The 25,073-nt window shown below is 37.6% G+C and overlaps 2 protein-coding genes and 1 pseudogene across 2 annotated transcripts; 1 reads left to right on the top strand and 2 right to left on the bottom strand.

Annotated features, from left to right (window-relative positions):
• The first annotated feature begins 1,509 nt into the window (after positions 1-1,509).
• LOC112741432 (ADP,ATP carrier protein ER-ANT1-like) lies at positions 1,510-3,035 on the top strand (annotated as a pseudogene).
• A 1,613-nt stretch (positions 3,036-4,648) lies between these two features.
• Positions 4,649-8,769, bottom strand: LOC112741431 (ADP,ATP carrier protein ER-ANT1). The gene is made up of 4 exons (XM_025790430.3): positions 8,273-8,769; positions 6,515-6,800; positions 5,441-5,812; positions 4,649-5,099 (listed from the first exon to the last, which is right to left on the bottom strand). The coding sequence occupies exons 2-4, from the start codon at positions 6,776-6,778 to the stop codon at positions 4,824-4,826; spliced, it is 912 nt and encodes a 303-aa protein (XP_025646215.1). The 5' UTR covers positions 6,779-6,800; positions 8,273-8,769; the 3' UTR covers positions 4,649-4,823.
• A 223-nt stretch (positions 8,770-8,992) lies between these two features.
• LOC112741430 (protein ROOT HAIR DEFECTIVE 3 homolog 2) lies at positions 8,993-18,768 on the bottom strand. Its single transcript, XM_025790428.3, has 22 exons — positions 18,439-18,768; positions 16,021-16,087; positions 15,728-15,830; positions 15,366-15,436; positions 14,835-14,898; positions 14,692-14,757; positions 14,554-14,601; positions 14,402-14,464; positions 14,263-14,319; positions 13,841-13,999; positions 13,696-13,764; positions 13,523-13,614; positions 12,930-13,008; positions 12,428-12,593; positions 11,822-11,946; positions 11,465-11,727; positions 10,939-11,035; positions 10,657-10,827; positions 10,468-10,572; positions 10,038-10,132; positions 9,782-9,878; positions 8,993-9,554 (listed from the first exon to the last, which is right to left on the bottom strand). The coding sequence occupies exons 1-22, from the start codon at positions 18,593-18,595 to the stop codon at positions 9,267-9,269; spliced, it is 2,502 nt and encodes an 833-aa protein (XP_025646213.1). The 5' UTR covers positions 18,596-18,768; the 3' UTR covers positions 8,993-9,266.
• Positions 18,769-25,073: the final 6,305 nt, after the last annotated feature.

Raw genomic sequence — 25,073 nt, 5'->3', positions numbered from 1 at the left:
CTCTGCCACCGTTCACTGTGTCTCTAGTAAGCCGCTGCTTCTTCAGTTTCGATTTTTAAGATTCTGGCTTCTGACTTGATTTTTTTTTACTAGATTCTGAGTTGGGATTGTGTTCTAAGTTAGGTTGTTGCTTAATGTGATTCTGAATTTAGTATGGATTGTTTCACTAAGTTTTTCTGTTTCTGGATTTTGTGGATTTAGAGGATGAGTTGTCTGTATTATGAGTTTTTGTTGTTGAAAAGCATTGATTTTGTTGAACCTAGTTAGGGTTTGGTTAGTTATAAGAGGCTTGTTGCATTCTAATGGCGATTTCCGGCAGATGCCAAGTGTCGAGATTTAGGAGCACGCAGTGGTCTTCCATATCGTGTTGATGACCCATGCATGCTTCCTTCCTGCAGTAGATTTTCTTCCAGTTATGTTTTTTTCCACAATAAGAGATTTCATCAATGTGTTTTTCAATTGAATTGTATATTTGCAACGCAAAAAGGGATAATTGAATTATATATTAAGAGAATTGACGTTGAATAATTAGCCTTGACTTGACAATGTTGCCTGCAAGATCTTTAATTTCTAGCAGTTTGAGTGGAAATTCTTTGTCTCGTTTAGTTGTTTTAAAGTCATCAATAAATTTAGTGAAAATTAAGCCATTTAGTTTTCATTTTAACTCAATCAGAATACTATCAATGAATTTTTCACCTTCAATTTTATTATATCTTAAATTTATATACTAATGGATATTTTATAGTAATATGCATTACTCTATAATGGTCATAATCATAATAATACATTTTTTAAAGAACAATATTTAAAATTGTGAAATTGTGAACTTTTAATACTAAATTATGAATAATTTATTATATAAATTGTAAAATTTTGAATTTTATTAAGTTAGAAATTATTGAATTTATATATTTAAAGTTTTATATATAGTTTTTTTTATTAATTTTATTTAATATTTAATTAAACCGATTAAACTCCGGTTGAACCTTTGAACCAGTGAACCAGTCACTCTATCGGTTCATTAACCGGTCCGGTTCTCGTAACCTTGGTTCTAAAGTACTTGTTATAATTGTAGTACTATTTTAATTTATTATGTGTTTGAGGTTGAAATTGTTAATTTTAAATGCGTATATTTGAGTAAATATATATATTATATATGATATATACATATTTTTAAAAAAAAATTGTAATAGGTAAACTCTTACAAGTCTATGAGTCGAGTCTAGGTCAGTTTCACGAGTTTATTTAGACTCGCGAGTTTGACAATCTTGAGTGCAAGATATTAAAGGCTTCATTCCAATTTGGTGTGCTTGATGAATGCAACTTCCATGTTATTGGTAATCCTAAATTTTTCAACCATTTTGCTTTCCATTCTACTTGCTCATTCTTCTCTTGTGAAATTCATCCTGTTTTTGCTCTAGGAATGTATGTAATAATTTAATGCTTTAAGATTTTATCTTTCTTGTTATTCTATTTTTATTTTCTTTACACCTTTCAGATCAGACAGAAGAGGGGAAAAATGGTGAAATCGTCACAATATGAAAGATTCTCAAAGGATTTTGTAATGGGAGGGGTAGCAGCAATCATATCGAAGAGTGCCATGGCACCAATCGAGAGAGTGAAACTTCTATTGCAAAACCAAGCTGAAATTATTAAAAGAGGGCAACTCAAGAAACCATACATGGGTGTGTGTGATGGATTTAAGAGGGTGTTTGCTGAAGAGGGTGTCATTGCCTTTTGGAGAGGTAACCAAGCCAATGTCATCTGATACTTCCCTACACAGGTGAGTTATTCACTTCATTGACATCTTGATTGGTATTAGACAACTCTAGACCCTTCTCAAGTTTGTGAAGTAAATAGGTCATGGCTCATTGTAATCTTCCACAGTTTTTATTACTTTTCCATGTATCTCTTAGTAATATAGATAAAATAAGGAAGTGGAAATAGAAAATATAGCATGAATCTGGCATGTGCTGCATTTGTATCCATCTTGTATTGAGTTCGGTCTGCACAAGCATCCCGCATTAACGCAGGGTCCGGGGAAGGGCCGCATCCAAAGTGTGTAATGTACACAGTTTAACATGATATTTATATTAGTAGTTGTTTCCACGCTTGAACCCGTGACCTTAAGATCACACGGAGACAACTCTATCATTTCTCTAAGAGGAAATATGTTATTCTATTACATTTTGGTGGGATGATGCAAATATGTGTTGTAATACCCAATCTCATTTTTCTGAAATGTGTCCAGTTTGTTTGCAATTAACACTGGAAGCCTTCTATGTGCTTTTATTGTCAATGCATGTCTAATAGCATCAGCAAGGTATTGGCACTAAAATCAAATAATGGGCAATACATATAGAAGACTATTTGTTTTTATTGTTGTATATTCCCATCAATAATGTGATTGTGTATCAACTTTCAAATAATGGTTTTCTGTGTTTGTTTGAAATAATGTTTGAGCAAACAGTTGATTGGTCTATAGGCTTTCAATTTTGCATTCAAAGGTTACTTCAAAAGCATTTTTGGGCAATCCAAAGAGAGAGATGGGTACATTAAGTGGTTTGCTGGAAATGTGGCTTCAGGAAGTGCCGCAGGAGCAACTACTTCACTGCTTCTTTATCATTTAGATTATGCACGAACACGATTGGGCACTGATGCATTGGAGTGCTGTGCTACCGGTCAGCGCCAGTTTAAGGGGCTAGTTGATGTGTACCGTAAAACCTTGTTAAGTGATGGAGTTGTTGGCTTGTACAGGGGATTTGGGGTGTCAATAGTGGGAATCACAATGTACCGAGGAATGTACTTCGGGATCTATGACACCGTGAAGCCTGTCATTTTAGTTGGGCCTTTCAAGGTAAGAAGTACTTATATTTTTGAACGAGAGCTCAATGTTTCACAATAAATAGGAAAAGTTCTAGTTGATACTTGATGCTTTAACTGAAAATTCTTATGGTATCTTAACAATTAGTCTGTTTAGTCTGTTTCAGTTTCACAATAATATGTGGGTCCAATGTTGAAGTGACCCTTGATTACGCAGGTTTCCATGATGATCAAACCCTTGAGTTTGAGTATTCATCTTCAGGACATTTAGCAAGTCAGATAACAGTATTTCAGATGACTAGTCACTTAGCACTAGTTCAGTTCTTTGATGATCCTTCTTTCTAATATGAGCCTTTCTCATTTATTTCTCCACAGGGAAATTTCTTTGCTAGTTTCTTCTTAGGTTGGAGCATTACAACATCAGCAGGGGTTTGTGCATACCCGTTCGACACACTGCGTCGGAGAATGATGCTAACATCTGGACAACCAAACAAGTATTATAACGCAAGGCATGCATTTCGTGAGATTGTTCGTTAAGAGGGTTTTTTAGCTCTATTCCGAGGTGTTACTACAAATATGCTCCTTGGTGTCGCAGGAGCTGGGGTGCTTGCTGGATATGATCAGTTGTGCTTCTCATCTAGGCACTAGTATGCAGGTTCTGAGAGAGAAATACAATTTGAACCTAGAAAACCTATCTACCATTTAGCTTGACTTCAAAGTGCAATTCATTTATATTCTGGACTGTGAATATTATACATGGTTTGACATCTATTATTTTCTTAACACAATTCATTTACTTTTTTATAGGAGATAAAATGATAGAAGATAAATATTAGCATATTGTTTATTCTGATATACATACTCAATTTCTAAACCTTAATCATTGTGTATCGGATAGTATTTCAAGATTTTGACCAATGAGCTTATGAAAGAAAATGAAGAGAATAAACCAAAACGAGGCTGACATTGATCAGGAAGTAAAAACTAAAACTATTATGATTAGGAAGATAAACAGCAACAAGTGGAATCGTACTACTGGAGCAAATAATTGAAGAACTCAAAGAGCTTAAAATTATTGATTAATGGTGCTTGGTGGTACATGTTCAGCTTTCATCATCTTGGTACTGCTGATACTCTGCAACAAGATCCTTCATGTTGCTCTCCGCTTCGGTGAACTCCATCTCATCCATTCCTTCTCCAGTGTACCATTGCAAGAAGGCCTTTCTTCTGAACATGGCAGCAAACTGCTCGCTCACTCTACTGAACATCTCTTGTATGGAAGTTGAATTGCCAACAAAAGTGTACCATTACAAGAAAGCCTTTCTTTTGAACATGGCAGCAAACTGCTCGCTCACTCTTCTGAACATCTCTTGTATGGAAGTTGAATTGCCAACAAAAGTGGGTGAGCAGTTTGCTGCCATGTTCAGAAGAAAGGCCTTCTTGCACTGGTACACTGGAGAAGGAATGGATGAGATGGAGTTCACCGAAGCGGAGAGCAAAATGAACAATCTTGTTGCAGAGTATCAGCAGTACCAAGATGCCTCCCCTGAAGAAGACCAAGATGATGAAAACTAAACATGTACCACCAAGAATCAATAATTTTAAGCTCTTTGGGTTCTTCAATTATTTGCTCCAGTAGTACGATTCCACTTGTTGCTGTTTATCTTCCTAATCATAACAGTTTTTACTTCCTGATCAATGGCAGCCTCGCTTTGGTTTATTCTCTTCATTTTATTTCATAAGCTCATTGGTCAAAATCTTGAAATATTATCCGATACACAATGATTAAAGTTTAGAAATTGAGTACGTATATAAGAATAAACAATATGCTAATATTTATCTTCTATCATTTTATCTCCTATAAAAAGTAAATGAATTGTGTTAACAAAATAATGAATGTCTCCCAGTCCAGAATATAAATGAATTGCACTTTGAAGTCAAGTTAAATGGTAAATAGGTTTTCTAGGTTCAAATTGTATTTCTCCCTCAGAACCTGCATACTAGTGCCTAGATGAGAAGCAGTTGAGCTGATCATATCCAGCAAGCACCCCAGCTCCTGCGACACCAAGAAGCATATTTGCGGTAACACCTCGGAATAGAGCTAAAAAACCCTCTTGACGAATAATCTCACGAAATGCATGCCTTGCGTTATAATACTTGTTTGGTTGTCCAGATGTTAGCATCATTCTCCGACGCAGTGTGTCGAACGGGTATGCACAAACCCCAGCTGATGTTGTAATGCTCCAACCTAAGAAGAAACTAGCAAAGAAATTTCCCTGTGGAGAAATAAATGAGAAAGGCTCAAATTAGAAAGAAGGATCATCAAAGAACTGAACTAGTGCTAAGTGACTAGTCATCTGAAATACTGTTATCTGACTTGCTAAATGTCCTGAAGATGAATACTCAAACTCAAGGGTTTGATCATCATGGAAACCTGCTTAATCAAGGGTCACTTCAACATTGGACCCACATATTATTGTTAAACTGAAACAGACTAATCAGACTACTTGTCAAGATACCATAAGAATTTTCAGTTAAAGCATCAAGTATCAACTAGAACTTTTCCTATTCATTGTGAAACATTGAGCTCTCGTTCAAAAATATAAGTACTTCTTACCTCGAAAGGCCCAACTAAAATGATAGGCTTCACGGTGTCATAAATCCCGAAATACATCCCTCGATACATTGTGATTCCCACTATTGACACCCCAAATCCCCTGTACAAGCCAACAACTCCATCACTTAACAAGGTTTTACGGTACACATCAACTAGCCCCTTAAACTGGCGCTGACCGGTAGCACGGCACTCCAATGCATCAGTGCCCAATCGTGTTCGTGCATAATCTAAATGATAAAGAAGCAGTGAAGTAGTTGCTCCCGCGGCACTTCCTGAAGCCACATTTCCAGCAAACCACTTAATGTACCCATCTCTCTCTTTGGATTGCCCAAAAATGCTTTTGAAGTAACCTTTGAATGCAAAATTGAAAGCCTATAGACCAATCAACTGTTTGCTCAAACATTATTTCAAACAAACACAGAAAACCATTATTTGAAAGTTGATACACAATCACATTATTGATGGGAATATACAACAGTAAAAACAAATAGTCTTCCATATGTATTGACCATTATTTGATTTTAGTGCCAATACCTTGCTGATGCTATTAGACATGCATTGACAATAAAAGCACATAGAAGGCTTCCAATGTTAATTGCAAACAAACTGGACACATTTCAGAAAAATGAGATTGGGTATTACAACACATATTTGCATCATCCCACCAAAATGTAATAGAATAACATATTTCCTCTTAGAGAAATGATAGAGTTGTCTCCGTGTGATCTTAAGGTCACGGGTTCAAGCGTGGAAACAGCTACTAATATAAATATCATGTTAAACTGCGTATATTACACACTTTGGATGCGGCCCTTCCCCGGATCCTGCGTTAATGCGGGATGCTTGTGCAGACCGAACTCAATACAGGATGGATACAAATGCAGCACATGCCAGATCCATGCTATATTTTCTATTTCCACTTCCTTATTTTATCTATATTACTAAGAGATACATGGAAAAGTAATAAAAACTGTGGAAGATTACAATGAACCATGACCTATTTACTTCACAAACTTGAGAAGGGTCTAGAGTTGTCTAATACCAATCAAGATGTCAATGAAGTGAATAACTCACCTGTGTAGGGAAGTATCGGATGACATTGGCCTGGTTACCTCTCCAAAAGGCAATGACACCCTCTTCTGCAAACACCCTCTTAAATCCATCACACACACCCATGTATGGTTTCTTGAGTTGCCCTCTTTTAATAATTTCAGCTTGGTTTTGCAATAGAAGTTTCACTCTCTCGATTGGTGCCACGGCACTCTTCGATATGATTGCTGCTACCCCTCCCATTACAAAATCCTTTGAGAATCTTTCATATTGTGATGATTTCACCATTTTTCCTCCTCTTCTGTCTGATCTGAAAGGTGTAAAGAAAATAAAAACAGAAAAACAAGAAAGATAAAATCTCAAAGCATTAAACTATTACATACATTCCTAGAGCAAAAACAGGATGAATTTCACAAGAGAAGAATAAGCAAGTAGAATGGAAAGCAAAATGGTTGAAAAATTTAGGATTACCAATAACATGGAAGTTGCATTTATCAAGCACACCAAAGTGGAATGAAGCCTTTAATATCTTGCACTCAAGATTGTCAAACTCGCGAGTTTAAAACTCGTGAAACTGACCTAGACTCGACTCATAGACTTGTAAGAGTTTACCTATTACAATTTTTTTTTAAAATATGTATATATATCATATATAATATATATATTTACTCAAATATACGCATTCAAAATTAACAATTTCAACCTCAAAACACATAATAAATTAAAATAGTACTACAATTATAACAAGTACTTTAGAACCAAGGTTACGAGAACCAAATCGGTCAATGAACCGATAGAGTCACTGGTTCACTGGTTCAAAGATTCAACCGGAGTTCAACCGGTTTAATTAAATATTAAATAAAATTAATAAAAAACCTATATATAAAACTTTAAATATATAAATTCAATAATTTCTAACTTAATAAAATTCAAAATTTTACAATTTTACATAATAAATTATTCATAATTTAGTATTAAAAGTTCACAATTTCACAATTTTAAATATTGTTCTTTAAAGAATGTATTATTATGATTATGACCATTATAGAGTAATGCATATTACTATAAAATATCCATTAGTATATAAAAATATAAGATATAATAAAAATTGAAGGCGAAAAATTCATTGATAGTATTCTGATTGAGTTAAATTGAAAACTAAATGGCTTAATTTTTACTAAATTTATTGATGACTTTAAAACAACTAAACGAGACAAAGAATTTCCACTCAAACTGCTAGAAATTAAAGATCTTGCAAGCAACATTGTCAAGTCAAGGCTAATTATTCAACGTCAATTCTCTTAATATATAATTCAATTATCCTTTTTGGGTTGCTAATATACAATTCAATTGAAAAAGACATTGATGAAATCACTTATTGTGGAAAAAAACATAACGGGAAGAAAATCTACTGTAGGAAGGAAGCATGCGTGGGTCATCAACACGATATGGAAGACCACTGCGTGCTCCTAAATCTCGACACTTGCATCTGCCTGAAATGGCCATTAGAATGCAACAAGCCTCTTATAACTAACCAAATCCTAACTAGGTTCAACAAAATCAATGATTTTCAACAACAAAAACTCATAATATAAACAACTCATCCTCCAAATACAAAAAATCCAGAAACAGAAAAACTAAGTGAAACAATCCATACTAAATTCAGAATCACATTAAGCAACAACCTAACTCAGAACACAATCCCAACTCAGAATCTAGTAAAAAAAAATCAAGTCAGAAGCCATAATCTTAAAAATCGAAACTGAAGAAGCAGCGGCTTACTAGAGACACGGTGAGGGAGGAACGGCGGTGACAGTAAGCTCAGAAGAGGATCAGTTTGCAACGGCGAGGCCCCGAGCAGAGATTCCAGGCGAGGCCCCGGGCAGAGATTCACGGAGGAGAGGACGCAGATTCCAGGCGAGGCCCCGGGCAGAGATTCACGGAGGAGAGGACGCCCTTGAAGAGGATTGAGTAACCGTTTGCGTGATGTAGAGGAGAAGAGGATCGAGGACGACGATGACGATGGCACCCTCTGTCACTGCCGACGACGACGATCACAGAGGCGGGCTGGGGTGACGGTGGCTGGTGGGATTTCACAACAAGCACAGAAACGGTGATGAAGAGAAGAGTGGCGGCGGCTGGGGGCTGACGTAGCGGCGGTGTTTGTCCTGATAGGATTAATTGGATGAAATTAGAGATTCATTTTGGTGTGAGAGTGAGAGAGAAGAGAAAGGGGCAGAGGTGTTACGCTGTTTGAGTGAATTAATATTCTGACGGATAAAAAATATAATTGAAAAGATATCATATATTCTCACTACATGCAGATTTTTTAATAAAGAATAAGATTGAATATATATCATTTTTCACGGTAATATGTATCGTAAGGATATTAACAGTAATACCCAAAATGAAAATCTTGGCTCTGAATATTATTTAAACATATCTTCACTAATAGTAATAGCTAATAATTTTAAGTTTTTAACAAACTGAACGCTCGTATTATTTAATTATTTTTAACGGTCTTTGATATGACTTCCATATATTATTGAATAGTTGAACTTGAACCCCAATAGGGGTTCCTCCCCTTCATATATTTTCTGATAATTACAAGCTATAACGCATAAATATTAATAGAAAGGAAGAGTAACGTAGATAAAGTAAACAAAAAACTGATGCTGTATACCCAAAAAATAAAATAAAATAAAATGCAAAACTGACACTGGAAAGAAAACGTAACTGATACATGGATCCTATTTGAATGCTATAACAATAACCCTCAAGAAAATTCAGCTTCTGGAAGGTTTGTTCTTCGTCTTTGAGACAAGTTTGGTGATGAGTATTCTTGATCAATGCCAGATGAGCCAACACTGGATACAGAAGAATTGGAGAGCGTGCTTGATACCCTATCAGAATTTTGCATTTGATTTCTTGATACCGGAGCATCTGCATTTTGTGATTCTGACCCTCCAGGTGTCGAGTTCGCCTGAGCTTCTTCAGCGAGACGTTTAAGAATGTTCATAATTGTCGGCACAAACTTCGACGAAAGGGATAGAAGACCAGGAAGCTGCAAAGAAAACATGGTAACTGACATCATCTCACTAGCTCGCTCTTATGTTAGTTACTGCTTTTACAAATCATTTCCAACATTGTAAATTAAGATCAAAAAAAAAAATTGGGGAACAAAGTTTGCGAGAAAATTCAAAACTCGCAAACACACCCTTCAAACAAAATATTAGAGAGAATAGAGAATCCCAATTCAGGAGAAGAGTGAAAGAGGAAGTCCAATCATACCGCGCCATGCCGAAATTCGCCAGCTATGTCCATTTGTACCCAAAGGGCCTTCCCGATTAGATAGGCAACAAATATAATCATCAGGTAGAGAGGATTTCTGTTTCACGCGTAAAGTCAGAAAACTATTAAACAGAGGGAAATAGGTTCCAATCCATTCCACAATTATGAAGAGAATTGTCTCGGATAATCAGCTAATTAGATAAACTCTAATTATGATAACAACAAAGATACGGTTCAGACTTAGGTGATGACTTACTTTAGAAGCAGCATAAATTCATTAAAACCAAGGATGACCATAGCCATTATTGCCCATGGAGGAGGTAGCCAATTGTTACTCCTCTTGTAGGCCTCCTGAACCCACAACCAAAACAACGAAAAAAGGATTATAGATGTTACTCCAATAACTAATACCAATTCAGCTTTTTATAGGATTTTTCTGTCCAGCAAAAGAAATTGTAGTCCAATATTATAATTTGCACACTATGTAAAAACCATCCCCTCTTTCTCAGTAACTAACACACAGCATATATTTACCATACAGACCCTAATTTTAGCCAAAACATTAACAATCAGGGAATACTTATAAGCAGACAATTCGATTAGAAGTTTAAAATTGCACCAAAGGTTCAGTTAAGAAAGGTAAGGGGGGAAAAGTTAAAGTGAAGAATAGTTTTTTATGCTTTTACCTGAGCTGAAATAGCCTGGGTAACTGTATATTCAGTTTCTCCCTGGAACTGTCTCCACAAGGACTTGCAATGCACCGGAGTGATAAGTGTGTCTTTTGGATGAACCTACATTTATAACAGATGCTCAGAAATAATAGCTTTCTCTACAACATTAACAGGAATACCACAAATATTCGCATATAGTTGTACCTCCTCCCACGTGCTTGAAGCCAGTGGATCTGTAGGCCCTTCAATTCTATTTTGGGAAGATATTGCACCAGCAGGTCTATCAATGAGAGATGACTGAAGTACATTTTCAATGTGATCTGGCTTCTCATCCTCCAAGCGTATAGCAGCCATATCTGATAGAAGCTTCAGCGACTGATACAAGGCAGTAGAAAAAACATTAAATGGTGCTAAATGAAGTGATTTCTAACATACTTGCAAGTATAGGCAAGCTGAAAATTTATCATCAAATTGGCTATTAATTACCGCAGAGCGAGCATCCCTAGTAATAGCTCTGATATCTTCTTTCCCAGTCCACACTCTAGGGAGTGAATCAGCATCATGATTGAACACAGTAGAGAATCTGAAAAGTACCACAATACCAGTAAGCTTCCAGATAAATACTATACTACAGGCATCCTACAAAAACAAAAGCAAAAACAAATGGGGACAAAAGACAATAACAACAGGCCTTATCCTGCTAGGTTAGGATTCACTGCCAACGTAACGAGCAAGTTTTATTTTTAATAATTTATCCTAATTTCTTGTCCTGAAAAATTCTGGCACTGACAATAACATCCTCTTGCTTGAAAAATTCTGGCACTCCTATATCATTCAAGGACTTCACAAATACTTAGCAAAGCATCATGACTAGTTTCAATCCTTACTACTATCCAATTCCCAAACTCCAAAATCAATCAATTTATAAAATAAATCTAGCAAATTGCAATACAGACACATCTTGGTACATAGATTAAAGAATTGACAAGATTTATATTTAGAATATTGTTACCTATCCTTCATGCGAATCAGAATCTTTCCTGACTCTTCTTTTGCTTTATTTTCCACTATTTGTTTTGCATAGTCCCTTAAGCTTTGTTGCATTCTTTCAACTGTTTCTTCATCCAATTCAAAACCAGAAATACAAGCTGAAAGTTCTGATACGGCAGCTTCAGTCTCACGTTTAAGAAGCTTCCTTATTGAAACCCAAGTGTCTTTTCCACCTGCTTCAAATAGTGACTCCACTGGCTCAATCAGGGCCTTGGCCAATTGTTTCTGCCCAAAAAAAAGGTCTCCCTTTCAGTGTTTGACAGAGAGATATGAAACATCATCAAATGACTAATCTCTTATGAAGTGATGATACCATTACCTCAAATTTAGTTGTTATTTCTGATAACTTTGTGTCACGCACAGTTGAAGCATGTGACTCAATATCGCGATGCAGTTTGTCTCTGACTTTTGATGCACTCCAACTAGCCTGTCTCACAGCAGCATCTGGAAAGTACAAACAAAATTACAAAAGCACCAAATAGAAGTGAGCACTTCACCAGCAATATGAAAGTTTTACATGATTACCAAGAAAAAAAGGAGATTTCAAGTAAATCCATATGAGAGAATATGTATCTTTAATGTGAGAAAATACGAGCATAAGATGCTAATGTAACTCATTTGAGAAAATAGGAACATAAAAAAGTATCTATCATTAATGATTCATATACGTCCTTGACACAATGAAAAGGAAACTGATACCATCCAAATCTTTAAAGAACTTGATATAAATCAAACAAATGTTACTGCTTATTGATTTTTTCTCCATTTAAAGTACTTGAATTCTCCATATGTGTGGAGTGATGTATTATTAACTATAACGGTGGGAAACATAGCATTTGAGATTTGGCAATAAATTCTAGAACATGCAAATAAAGTAACAGGTGACAATGTATATGCAAAGAAGGCATTCTATCAGACTATTTACCAGCAGATCCTTTTTCAAACTCTAGCATAATAGACTCAGTCCACATGCGAACAGATGAAGCAAATCCTTCTCCGTTGTTCAGTGATTGCTCTAGCTTAGCCTTAAAATCATCTACAGCTTTAGAACGTAGGTGCCCCAGCAATGTTGTATAAGCAGGGTATACAAACTGAAAAGTTGAGGGAAAAAAAAAGATCATATAAATTTTGTGTATCACACACAATATGGACACTCTGTCCGTCTTCAGAAGCCCTTAACAATTTTTCAGCACAGTCCATCGTTTTCACTACTTATTTTCTGATCAATAACCAAGTGCACTTGTGTATATTAAAGAATGTTGCCGCATTGTTACTTTTATATGATATGAACTCATTTGCTTACCTTAAGATTTTAGAATACCGGGTTATAGAATCATTTAGACAACCCATATTGCCAGTATTGAAGTTTAGTCTAAATGAATAGAAATAAATCAATAAAGCAATTAAAAGATAGCAGACAGTCTTACATCCAATGCCTTGGATTCTAATTGCTTTCGTTTTGCATTTCTCACAGATTCATCAAAGAATATTGCCTCCTCATCATATCTGTTGAAATCAGATGTTATCCACATAAAAAGAAAGACTGGAACTCTGGAACTGTATAAGGTGATTAAATTACCCAAAACAATGATGTCTAAATGTAATACAACATCAACTAAATATTTAAGCTTCAATGACAAGCTGAATCCTTCTCTACCCAAGTGGAATGAATCCCCCCCCCCCCAAAATTTTTATTCCATTGGAAGTGCTACTATTCGAAAGATTCAAACCTATTAAGCTTTTGAAAAGATTGGAAAGGCCATAATCCACTTTTTTATTTTATTCTCTTTTCACATCATTACATCATACAAACTCTGAATAAGGTAAAGACTATAGCAAAGCAGTGTTACCCTTCTGAGTGATCCAGTAACGAAATGTATCTCAATTTAATTCAAAAAATTACTACATTTCAATGGTTGTGATTAGCATGTAACATTAGAATCGGTAGGAAAAGCTCTTAATTATAGCTACCAAACACAAGAATATCTTTGAATACTAAACTCCCGCATCTGAAACTTACTGTGAAAGATAGGCATCAATAATGGAGCTCAGCTTTTCCCCAAAACCTCGTACTGGACCTGATTGAACAGCTTCCTCCAATTCCAACCAACCCTGGGCCAAATCATTCACGTTATGACTACTTATTATAAAAACAACTAATTTAACTTGCAATAGAAGGATATGGATAAGCACCTCATCAGAGCGTAAGCAGCTAAGCTTTTCATCAGCAATCTCTTCACAACGCACAGTTGCAACCATTACCTATTTATGGAAAAGAAGCCAAATCAATAAGAAGATCAAACCAATGTCACATCCCAAACATAAGCTAATAACAAACCTTATGAGCCGGAAGATCAAGGTCCTTGTTCTCTCGGATGACTTTCCATATTTGCTGTGCACTAATAGAAAAGGCAGAAGCAGGCACAACACCACGTCGATCACCAGCAAGACCTCCAGGAGCTATAGAATGGAAGAAACGCTGCCGTAGTTGTGCAACCTGTATGAGTAAGTGTAACACTGTGATCCACGTTGGCCCGCGGAGAAGCAGAAAAACCAAAAAATAAAGTGAACAAAGAATAAAACAGAAAATGTTCAATGCAGAAATGTTTAAACATCATTTATTTGCATAGATATTTATAGGCAAAAATAGTCAAAACCCAGTCTAATGGCAATAAATACTGAACTACTAAAGTACTCCAAAATGACAAACAAACAAGCATGCATAAAATCCTACAGAACTCCTATTTCAGGAAAGGGTACCTCCTCTTTGAACTTTTCTTCCTTGTCTTCATAGCTTGACAAAGCAGTAACCTCCACCTTTATTTGAAGAATCATTAATCAATAATTAGATATATACTTTGAATCATTAAAGAGAAGACAGACAGACAGATCCTCTTACATTGAAAAATTCACTGAGAGGAGTATGTTTATGAGCTTGGGGTTTTGGAACTGCATCCCAAATCTGACAAATTCATACCGCGTTAATAATTTCAGATGATGGAAAGAAGAGACAACAAAGGAAAATCCTTGGAAAATAAAAGGAAATAATACCTTTTGAATATCTTCTCTTAGAATAGGCTCCAAATTTTCAAGTGGGGTCTACATATACAGCCAAAAGAATGCTAAAATATTAAGTAGAATTATAAACATACGCAATGGTATATTCCCAAGAAAAGATAAAAGTGTTACCCTTGTTTTATCACGTATAACAAAAAGCAATGTTGTCTTGCGGGGACTGAATAGACGCATCATGACCTACGGATAAAAGAAAGGCCATTATATGAAAATTCATACTCAAATCAACAAGAAGGAAAATCATCGCTGGAAACTACCTGAAAAACTGTTTTTAAAAGTGGTTTATTGGCTGCTTGCTCCCGACCAATATCATGACACCACCTGTGAATAAAATAAAACCTTCAATAAATGTTGAAGGGACTGAAAGTTGTTTTGATATATCTACTACAAGGTTTCATAACCCATGACATTTAAGTTCTTTTTACGACATTTAAGTTCTTTTTACACTAATTTGACCCAAAGGAAGGTAAGAAAGGATTTGGATGGGCTGCTAAGAACATGTCAGTTCTTGATTGATTATTCTAATCTTTTACCACTGGTTTTTTTTTTTCCAGTTAATGGAACCCCAAAAGGGGTCCAGTTCGCGATTTAGTTAGCCAGGCCGTCCAGCTTTAAGGATACTGGTATAGCACCAAGATAGACCAAGCAATTTGCAACTCTACCTAGGTATTTATTGAGCAATGTAATTTTCAAAGGCTTCATGAAATTACTAAGTGTAAGTCTGTTTGCCCAATACTCTGATCCGTTTGACCAATTAAATAAAGCAATGATCTATACTAGTAACTTACATATTAATCAGAACAATATCTGATATTGCCAAAGCAAAAAGAGCACTCTGTTTCTCAAAAGCAGTATCATCCTGGAAGTTAATTTAAAAAAGAAAAACAAAACAAAACAAATATGAATTAAGATATTATATGTATCAAATGCACATCAATAAAAATGCAGGAAAGATGTCCTCGGTTCAAACCCGGGTTGAGACATCCTCATTTACATTTAAAAACAAAAAAGCAGGAAAGTGAGAGAGATTTGTTAGTAGAGGAAAAGCTAGGGCTCGAAATTTGTGATCATATGCAATTATGCATGGACAAGTGCCAGTTGCATAACAATGCACAGGAAATGGAGAAACAAAAAATATAAACTGACATACCTCACCCCTCTCCCTTCCATCAGTACCCTCTAAATCCATAGCAATTGTGCAAGGTTCAATCCCCACACACTTTGCTATCCAAATGCCCTTAGTTGTTTGAGATCTGCAAGAATACAGTATTCAAAAATTCTTTTAAAATAACTAAGACACAATAGACTGCATTATAGATGATGACAAATGACATCCAGTTTCCATCCTTTCTTTATACTCCCCAGCCCCCAACGCACCCCTATTTTCCTTGTAATGTTCCTTTTACTGTCCACAATACCAAGTCAATAATTTCAGAACCCAACCTTCCTTTGAAAGCATCCATCTCCCTGAAGCTTGTGTGGAAAAGATGGTTCATTAAGGTGCTCTTCCCTGCTCAGATAATTAAGTAAAAGCATAAGATTATATCACAGAAGTCTATTTGGGCATGTGTGTGTGTGTGTGTTGTTGTGTCTGTATGTGTGTGTGAGAGAGATGAAGAGGGAGTACAGCTAAGAAAATGCACCTAACTTAACACTGGAAAATGAAATATGGAAGATGAGATCACCAGTTAACAATGAAAAAATAATAAGAGTTTTTAAGTTGCCTTTGCTGCATTCAAAGAACACAGAACTTACATTATTTTTTCTCCTCAGCTGTATACGAGTATATCTAACGAAGTTATTTTTAGATTAAGGGCGAAAAACTATAAGGTTACAACTTTCCTGTGGGGCAATCTTTCGGAGGTTATTTGGGAGAATTAGGCATGTCCTCTCCTCGAGTGCAGTTTATCATGGTTCACTCTGAAACAAGATTATAGTTTTGGGTCGACCTGAATATTATGCAGTGATATTGGTTGATTCAAATTTATCGTAAAATTGATAAGGCTTATGACTAATGTTCTTTTGTCTGTTTCTCTTTGGCCATCTGCTCACTGCCAGCAAAAGTTAAAGGAAATAGGGACCCTTAAGGGGATTCATTGTGAGTTTTTATTTTTAGTTCTTCAAATCCTTCCCTTCCATTCCTTTCTCTCTAAAATTATAACTTGCAACTTTTAAGGTTGTAGCATTTGGATAAATAACTCAAAAAATACATTTTTTTTCCACAAAAAATGGATATTAAAACAACGATGATAACAAATACTTTTCAATATTGAATGTTGATTTTCTATAACCTAATCACTAAGATTACAATTGTTTAGGTAATTAATTCTTTATTTGCTCTCTTATTAGTTCCATTTTTTAGGTAGAAACTGGTTCTACTTCACTTCACCCATAACGGTGTTTTTGTATGTGGTAAATAGTAATAAAATTTTAATTCACAATAATCTTTATGGCAATGCCAAAGAAATTATTGTGTAGTTAGTGTTTGCTGTTTTATTGTGTATGATATGGTAGATAAAAATAAAAAATAAATGTGAAATGTGTGTCAATGTATATTTTGTTGCTGTTTTTTATTTTTTTTTTACTTCTATTAGAATTTCCTCCTCTTTTATTGGGTCAAGAACTTGCTATAACTAACTATAAAAATAATAGCAGCTATATAAAAATAAAATCACATGGAAAAAAATAAAATTAAAACTGAGATTTTATACCACACACGATGTTAAATACAAATTTAATAATAAAAATAGAGTGGTAAAATGATAAAAAAAAATTTGGAAGGAATATATACAATAGGTGATTTGGAACATTGTTTTAAAATGGTGGTGGAAGGTCAATATTTTCAGCAGATAAATCATTACGTGAAAAATTATGGAAGGCCAATGCTTCTAGCTTGGGTGAAAATGGTGGTGGAGGGCCAGTATTTCCAGTATTTTTTTACAGAGCCAAGAATGAAAGTAGATTTTTTTTTGTTGAGGTTATTTTTTCTACGGAAATGATAGAATGACTTGTCGAAGAGGAGAAGTCATATATTTCTACTTCTTCAAAAAGCTATGAATTAATTTTTGGGGAAGTTAAAAGTTCTTTTTAAAATAGTGCCAAACACGCATACTGTAACTTTTCATAATTCAAAAGTCAGAAAAAGTAAGCTTCTGCTACTTCCCATATGGGCTAGTGATATGGGTTTAGCTTATTGAAGTTCTTTCAAATCATCTTCTCTGTGGTGGGTTTTGGAAATTGGTGAACTCAGATCAATGGGTTCAATCACTTGTGAGCTTGGATTGATGGGTTCAGTTGCCTTTCTCTGTGATGAAAGGCTCATATTTGTCTTACTTACTTTAAGGAAATCCAAATAAAGTCATACTTTGTCAAATCTATGTTGACTTATTTGAAAAATATTGAAAAGTAGTCAAATCATGTTGATAACTGTTCTTCAGCAATGAATGTGTGCTTGCAACTTAAGTTGTTTACCCAAACTGGGCTAGACCTAAAACACACGGTAGCTCAGAAAACTCAATCAAGCAAACCAGCCATTGATCCAACCTCGATAATATCAAAGTCCCACAAAACACAAAGAGGATCACTTGGAAGGAACTTCAATTCAATGAACCAAACCCAAAAACCACTAGACCTAAACAAAAACAGAGAACTTCACAGAACTCAATCAAACAAATCAATCAGTAATAACCCAACCTAATTAATTTCCCAGAACCGAACTCAAAAACACTTCAATACAAGTTCAAAGGAACTTTCCCAAGCTAAATCCACATAAAGAAAAGATCTTGGAGAATCAAAATTTCCAAAGAAGCAGTAACCAATTGAAAGAATGAATCACACGATAACGAAATCGAAGAAACATACCGCTACTCTGAGGACCCATGATTGCAACAACGGCATAGGAAAGTCCGCAAGCTGCAAGCTTGACGTTCCTGATGAAGTGATCGAGGCCGGAGACGTTGAAGCCGCCGTCGCCGTCAATGAGCTGGGTGGAGCAGCAATCATCAGTGGCGGCGTCCATGGGATGAGAAATGAAGGTCGGAGAGAGGATAAAAACAAAAAACTCTGATCTTGAGAGATGATTTTGAGATTCTGTGTGTCTTCCCAGAGAGAAAGAGAAAGAGCAAGAAACACGAAGGAGTGTTGTTTGGGGTTTGATTTGAATGAAGAGAGAAGAGAGGAGAGAAACAAGTGGGTCCAACATTCTTCTTCTCCTCTCTTGTTTGTATCGCACGTGCCACTCACTGACGTCCAAATCCCCATACCCAATCAAACCACCTACTCTTTTTTAATTCTCCTTTTCCTTTTACCTTTTTTACTTCCTTATTTTACCTTTTACCTTATTGTTCTTGATTAATATAAAAAAATTATAATAAATCATCTTTTAGTTAATCAATATTAACCAACTTTAATATTTAAATTTATTATTTAGAATTTATAATTAAAATATATAATTTAAAATTTAATACAAATAAAATAATTTAAAAATATTAACTGACATTGATTGAAAAAATTAGTTGTCTATTATTATTCTATACTTTCATAATTCTCAATTTAATTGCATTTATTTTAATTTAAAACTAAACATCTATAGTTTTGAATAATTGGAGAAAAAATGCTAGATGGGTAGTAGAATTTATTATTTTTTGTCTGTAGTTAATTATTAATATTTAAAAATATAAACTAAAAATATATTATTAAATTATTATATTAAATAAATTGAGTTGATGACTAAAAATAATAAAAGAAAAAAAATTTTCCGTTGACCATTTCTCTAATTGGATTTGGATATGAAACGTGCATGTTCCGGAAAAGATGAGAAAAACCCAAATCAGCCCCTGACAATTACCTCGAAAGACAACGAGGCCCCTGACAAAAAAAATCCCAATCCGGCCCCTGACAAAAAAAAATAAACCCAACCCGGCCCCTGACAATTACTTCGAAAGGACAACGAGGCCCCTGTGCTAAAAAAAATCAATGTTATTTTTTTTGGCACAGGGGCTAATCAGTCCCAAAAAAAATTATCAGGGACCGGATTGAGTGTTTTTTTTTCTTGGGGACTCGTTGTCCTTTCGAGATAATTGTCAGGGGCCGAATGGAGTATTCACTCGTAAAAGATTTGCATCTTTGGTGGCTTTGCAACCAAGAAGTTTTGTAAATATAAGTCTTAATTTTATCCAACACTAGCTTAAAATGACTCATGTTTACGTTGCCTAAAAAGAGCTGAAACTGTTTTGTATTGTCCGAGAGATTATACATCTGCTCATATAGTATGGCATCATTTGATGAGTTCGGGACAATAGCTCCTCTTTAACTTTAACTAATGTTCCTTTAACTGAAACTTAGTTTAAGGCAAGGATCTTGAATCGTAGACACTCTCTTCCTAGTTAGCATTTGGAGTATATGTTGGATTATTAGAATAACCATAACCATGTTTTTAATAGTGAAACATCTTAAGGGGCGGAAGTGGCTTATAGAGCTTGAATGTTTGCAATGGAATTTGTTCCGGATCTAGTCCCGGGTCTCCCATCGATTATCCGGGCTCAGGTCATTATTGTGGCTCAAATTGGTTCGTTAACCATAAACTCCTAACCAATATTTAAATTTGAACACTTTCCTTATCTTAGCTAACAAAATAAAATAAGATAACAACGTCAAACAATATAAAAGGAGTCAAGGACTCCCTCATGTACGTGACACATTCCTAACCCTCACCTATACCTCTTGGATTCATTATGATTTGAGTGTCGAAGTGTCTTTACAGGTACTATCCTTTACTATTCCAACAAGATCCGATTCAAGTCACCACCCAAGGCCGGCAAGTCCATAATCCATCACAGAACCCGTATTAACAAAGTCTAGTACATTGGCGCTGTCTGTGGGGACTTGCCAAGTCCTGGCAACATGACGGAAGAATTCGAGGAGTGATCCTCAAACCTTCACCATGAGTCAGACCCACCGAACCTGACGGACGAACCACGAGATGACGTTCTCCTGCCGACCCACGGACGGATAACCAGCGCCGTGTACCGCCAGCCGACCCCTAAAAGAAGATGATCACCAACTCAATAAGACCAGAGCAACCAACAGCCTAAGAGAGAAAGCGATCCAGATAATCAAAGAACTCTATCAAAGAGTATAAACCCTCGAAGGCTGGGTCACTTCCAAGGAATGATACCAGCCAGAACATGCAAGCCAAGCGACCTCCAGAAGTCGATCACGGCAAAAAACCAAGAACAAAAGGTCACTCGAACGGCGACTCGGGAAACAACGGGACCGCAGCATCACTGGAGAGCTAGAGTGTCGATGCGACGACGACGATAGAAGGCACCGACAGAACTCCAAATGGACAAGGAGCGAGCACATGATAATGAAAACCACCTCATTCACCAATAAAATCCTAAAGGCCAAGCTATCAAAGGGTTTTGACAAGCCAACCGACATAAAATGCGAGAGAACGAAGGACTCATAGGAACATCTCATGGCCTTTGAGGCCAGGATGAACTTAGAAGGGGCCACCTATGCAATTTGGTGTAAAGTCTTCTCAGTAACCCTAGTTGGCCTCGCAATCAAGTGGTTCGACGCTCTCCCCAATAGCTCGATAGCCAATTTCGACGACATATCCAGAAAGTTTATGGCACAGTTCACTACCAGGATCACAAAAGCGAAGCACCCAATCAGCCTGCTCGGAGTCACGCAAAAGCAAGACGAACCCATGAGGAAATACCTCGACAGGTTTAACGACGAGTGCCTGACGGTCAACGGGTACACGGACTCTGTAGCCCGCCTCTGCCTGACTAATGAGCTCATAAATGAAGATTTTCGAAAGCACCTTACCGCCAAACCAGTCTGGACTATGCATGAAATTCAGAATGTTGCAAGGAAATACATAAATAACGAAGAGGTAAGGCAAATCCTGATAGCCAATAAAACGGCAGCACGATAATACGGCACCTCAAAATAATCCACCGCCGAAAGACAACGTTAACCCGAAGGAGCACTACAAATCCACCGCCCCAACCGACCACCCAGGGTGGGGAAGTTCATGAACTATAGCCCCTACAACCCCAATCATGGAGATCTACCACCAAATAGAAGAATGAGGCATCCTCCCGAAGGCTCGACAACTAAAAGAGCGGACAAGCGATAATAAAAGCATGTACTACAACTATCATAGAGGATATGGACATAAGACTCAAGACTGCTTTTACTTAAAAGACGCACTCGAACAAGCCATCCGAGATGGCAAACTCCCGGAGTTCGCTAAAATCCTTCGAGAACCCCAAAAAATTGAAAGGGAGAGATCGCAGGAATGGGAAGGACGCAATCCCAGAATGATAAGGTAGGCTCAGCAGGAAAGCCCAGAAATCGACCCGACGATCATAGTGAACTCCATCACCGGGAAAGATGCACTGGAAAATCTAAGTCAGCGCTAAAAAAGGACCTCCAGGTACTGGCAGTAAAGGACAAAAACCATCAACAACCTCTCCGCCGCCATATTTATCAAGTTCTTTATCATGAAGTTTCAAGCCGACAACGGAACTATCGGAAAGTTTCACGACGACCGAGAAATTGCAGTGGAATGCGACAACACCAACCTAGCCCTGCGGAAACAATCCCAAGCCGCAGCAGGAATCTTTCTCGCCGACTTGGACGCACGCCAAGATTATCAGCCCAGACCAAAACCAGAGGGAGACATGGAAAAGCTATAGATAGGGAAAACCAAAGATGAATTCACATTCCTCAACAAGAATCTACCCTCAACCTAAAAAGCGACCTCGTAGAACACCTAAAATAAAATAGAGACTTATTCGCATTCACCCCGACTGACATGCTGGGAATAGACCTAGATCTGATGTCCCACCAGCTAGCCGTGGATCCCAAAACCAAGCCAGTAGTACAAAGAAGGAGAAAACTGTGTTTATAACCCCCGAATGCACGTACTGCTACACAGTCCTGCCCTTCGGATTAAAGAATGCCAGGGCCACCTACCAAAGGCTCATCATCAAGATCTTTAAAGACCTCTCAGGGACCAAGCTGGCGGTCTATATCAACAACATGCTAGCCAAGACACAAATAGGCGAGGAGCTTATTGAGGACCTCAAGCTCATACTAAACACCCTGAGGAAGCACCAGATGCGCCTCAATCCGACGAAGTGCGCCTTCAGAATGGAGGCCGGGGAATTCTTGGGCTTCATGATCACGCAACGGGGAGTAGAAGCGAACCCAAAAAAGTTCAAGGCCATCCTCAAGATGAGCAACCCTGCAAGCCTCAAAGATGTCCAAAGGCTGACCGGGAGACTCGCCGCCCTCTCACGCTTTCTTGGAGCCTCGGCCCAAAAGGCCATCCCCTTCTTCAAGCTCATGAAAAAGGGTACAAGCTTCAAATGGGAACCCGAATGCGAAGAAGCCTTCCAACACTTCAAAAGAGTACTAGTGGAGCCTCCCATACTCTAAAAACCCATAACAGAAAAGACACTATACCTCTACTTATCCATAATGGAGGAAGTGTTAGCGGCGGCACTCATCCGGGAAGATGAACAAAAGACACAGAGCCCTGTATACTTTATAAGTAAGGTTCTCTAAAATGCTGGAACGCGCTACTCCAAACTCGAGAAACTCACATACACGCTACTCATGGCATCCTGATGCCTCCCACAGTACTTCCAAAGCCACCTCATCATGGTCTGGACGGACCAAGCTGTTAGGCAAGTGCTACAGAAGCCAGACCCAGTAGGAAGGATGCTCGCTTGGTCGGTCGAGCTATTCCAATACGAGATCAAATCCGAACCCAGGAATGCGATTAAAGCCCAGACCATGACCGACTTCATAGCCGAAATGACCCCAAGGACCGAACCCACAGAATTATGGAAACTCCACATTGACAGCTCGTCAAACGCCAACTTAGTGGGAGTGAGAATAATACTGGAAAATGAGAACATGATCACTATCGAATAGTCCAATCAATACGAGTTTTCGATCTCCAACAACCAAGCCGAATACGAAGCCCTCTTAGCCAGATTGATGTTGGCCAAGGAAGTCGGTGCAAAAACCAGGTAGTTAGCTCCCAAACAAATGGGACCCTCTGTTACAACAGTACTTATCCAAAGTCAAAGAACTAACCGCCGAGTTCGACGAAGTGACCATCCGGCACATTCCTAGGGAATGGAATGCGAGGGCCGACCTACTCTCTAAACTAGCAAGTACCAAGTCGATCGCAGCGAACCGATCACTAATCCAGAAAGTCATCGAGACACTGTCCATTGTGGCCATAACCACAACAAACCTCACCATATTGAATCAGCACTCCTGGACCTTCCTAACCCTTCGATACCTCACTAACAACAGCCTACCCGACGACCCGAAGGAGGCGAAGCATATAAAGTGGGAAGCCGCGAAGTATACCACAATAGCAGGGCAACTGCAAAAACGGGGATTGTCCTAACCCCTTGTCAAATGTATCGAACCCAGTGACCCAGATTATATACTTCGTAAGATTCACGAAGGATACTGCGGTCACCACATCGGGGGCAAAATCCTAGCCCAAAAAGTCATCTGTGCCAGGTAATTCTCGCCCACCATCATTAGAGATTCCCTCCAATTGGTCAAAAGTTGCAGGAAATGCCAAGTTCATGCCAACCTTTACCAAGCAGCCCCCACCAACTCAGCCCCCACCAATCAATCTTTCGGAACCTGGGGAATTGACCTCGTAGAACCTTTTTCCATGGCTCTCGGACAATTTCGAGATGCTGGCCACCATCACGGCTACTCAATGCTGAAAGTTCTTCTGAAGGCAAGTCATAACTCAGTTCGAAATCCTCGAGATCATAATCTCGGATAACGAAACCCAATTTGCGGACAAATGATTCAAGGAGTTCCTAGAAGGACTCAGCATCTCACAGCGATTTAGCTCGGTGGAACATCCGCAAATCAATGGCCAAGTAAAAGCGGCCAATAAGATCATCATGAAGGGCCTCAAGAAATGACTAGATGAGGCCAAAGGCCTATGGGCCGACGAGTTCGGATCCGTCCTCTAGTCATACCGAACATCTCTTCAAACCGCAACCGGAAAAAAAACCCCTTTCTGTTGACATACGACCTAGAAGCCATCATCCCGATGGAGGTCGGGGATCCCAGCCCACGGAGAACCGTGGGAGGACACGACGAAGATGCAGAGCGGGATCTTGCGGACGAAATAAGGAGCATAGCACACCTACTGAAGCAAGCCCTAAAACAAAGAATAAGCCTAAGATACAATCACAACATGGTGAAACGAGACTTCAAACAAGACGACTTACAAACTTATAAAATAAAATACAAAATAGAAACAAACTACTCTAAGTCAATGATTTGGCCATCCTTCACGGTTTGAAAGCTCCCATCACAAACACGTCCACGTTCGGAGTCAAAACCTGGACTTGAGCCTTCAAAGTCTCCTCGGTAGCTATGACGGCTACCCGGGTATCGGCTAGAAGATCAACATTCCGTTTCTTTGAGCT

The sequence above is a fragment of the Arachis hypogaea genome, chromosome 14 (genome assembly GCF_003086295.3).
Source record: "Arachis hypogaea cultivar Tifrunner chromosome 14, arahy.Tifrunner.gnm2.J5K5, whole genome shotgun sequence".
Taxonomy (NCBI): Eukaryota; Viridiplantae; Streptophyta; class Magnoliopsida; order Fabales; family Fabaceae; genus Arachis; species Arachis hypogaea.
The sequence above is the reverse complement of the archived record's forward strand: the minus strand, read 5'-3'. Positions and strand labels throughout refer to the sequence as shown.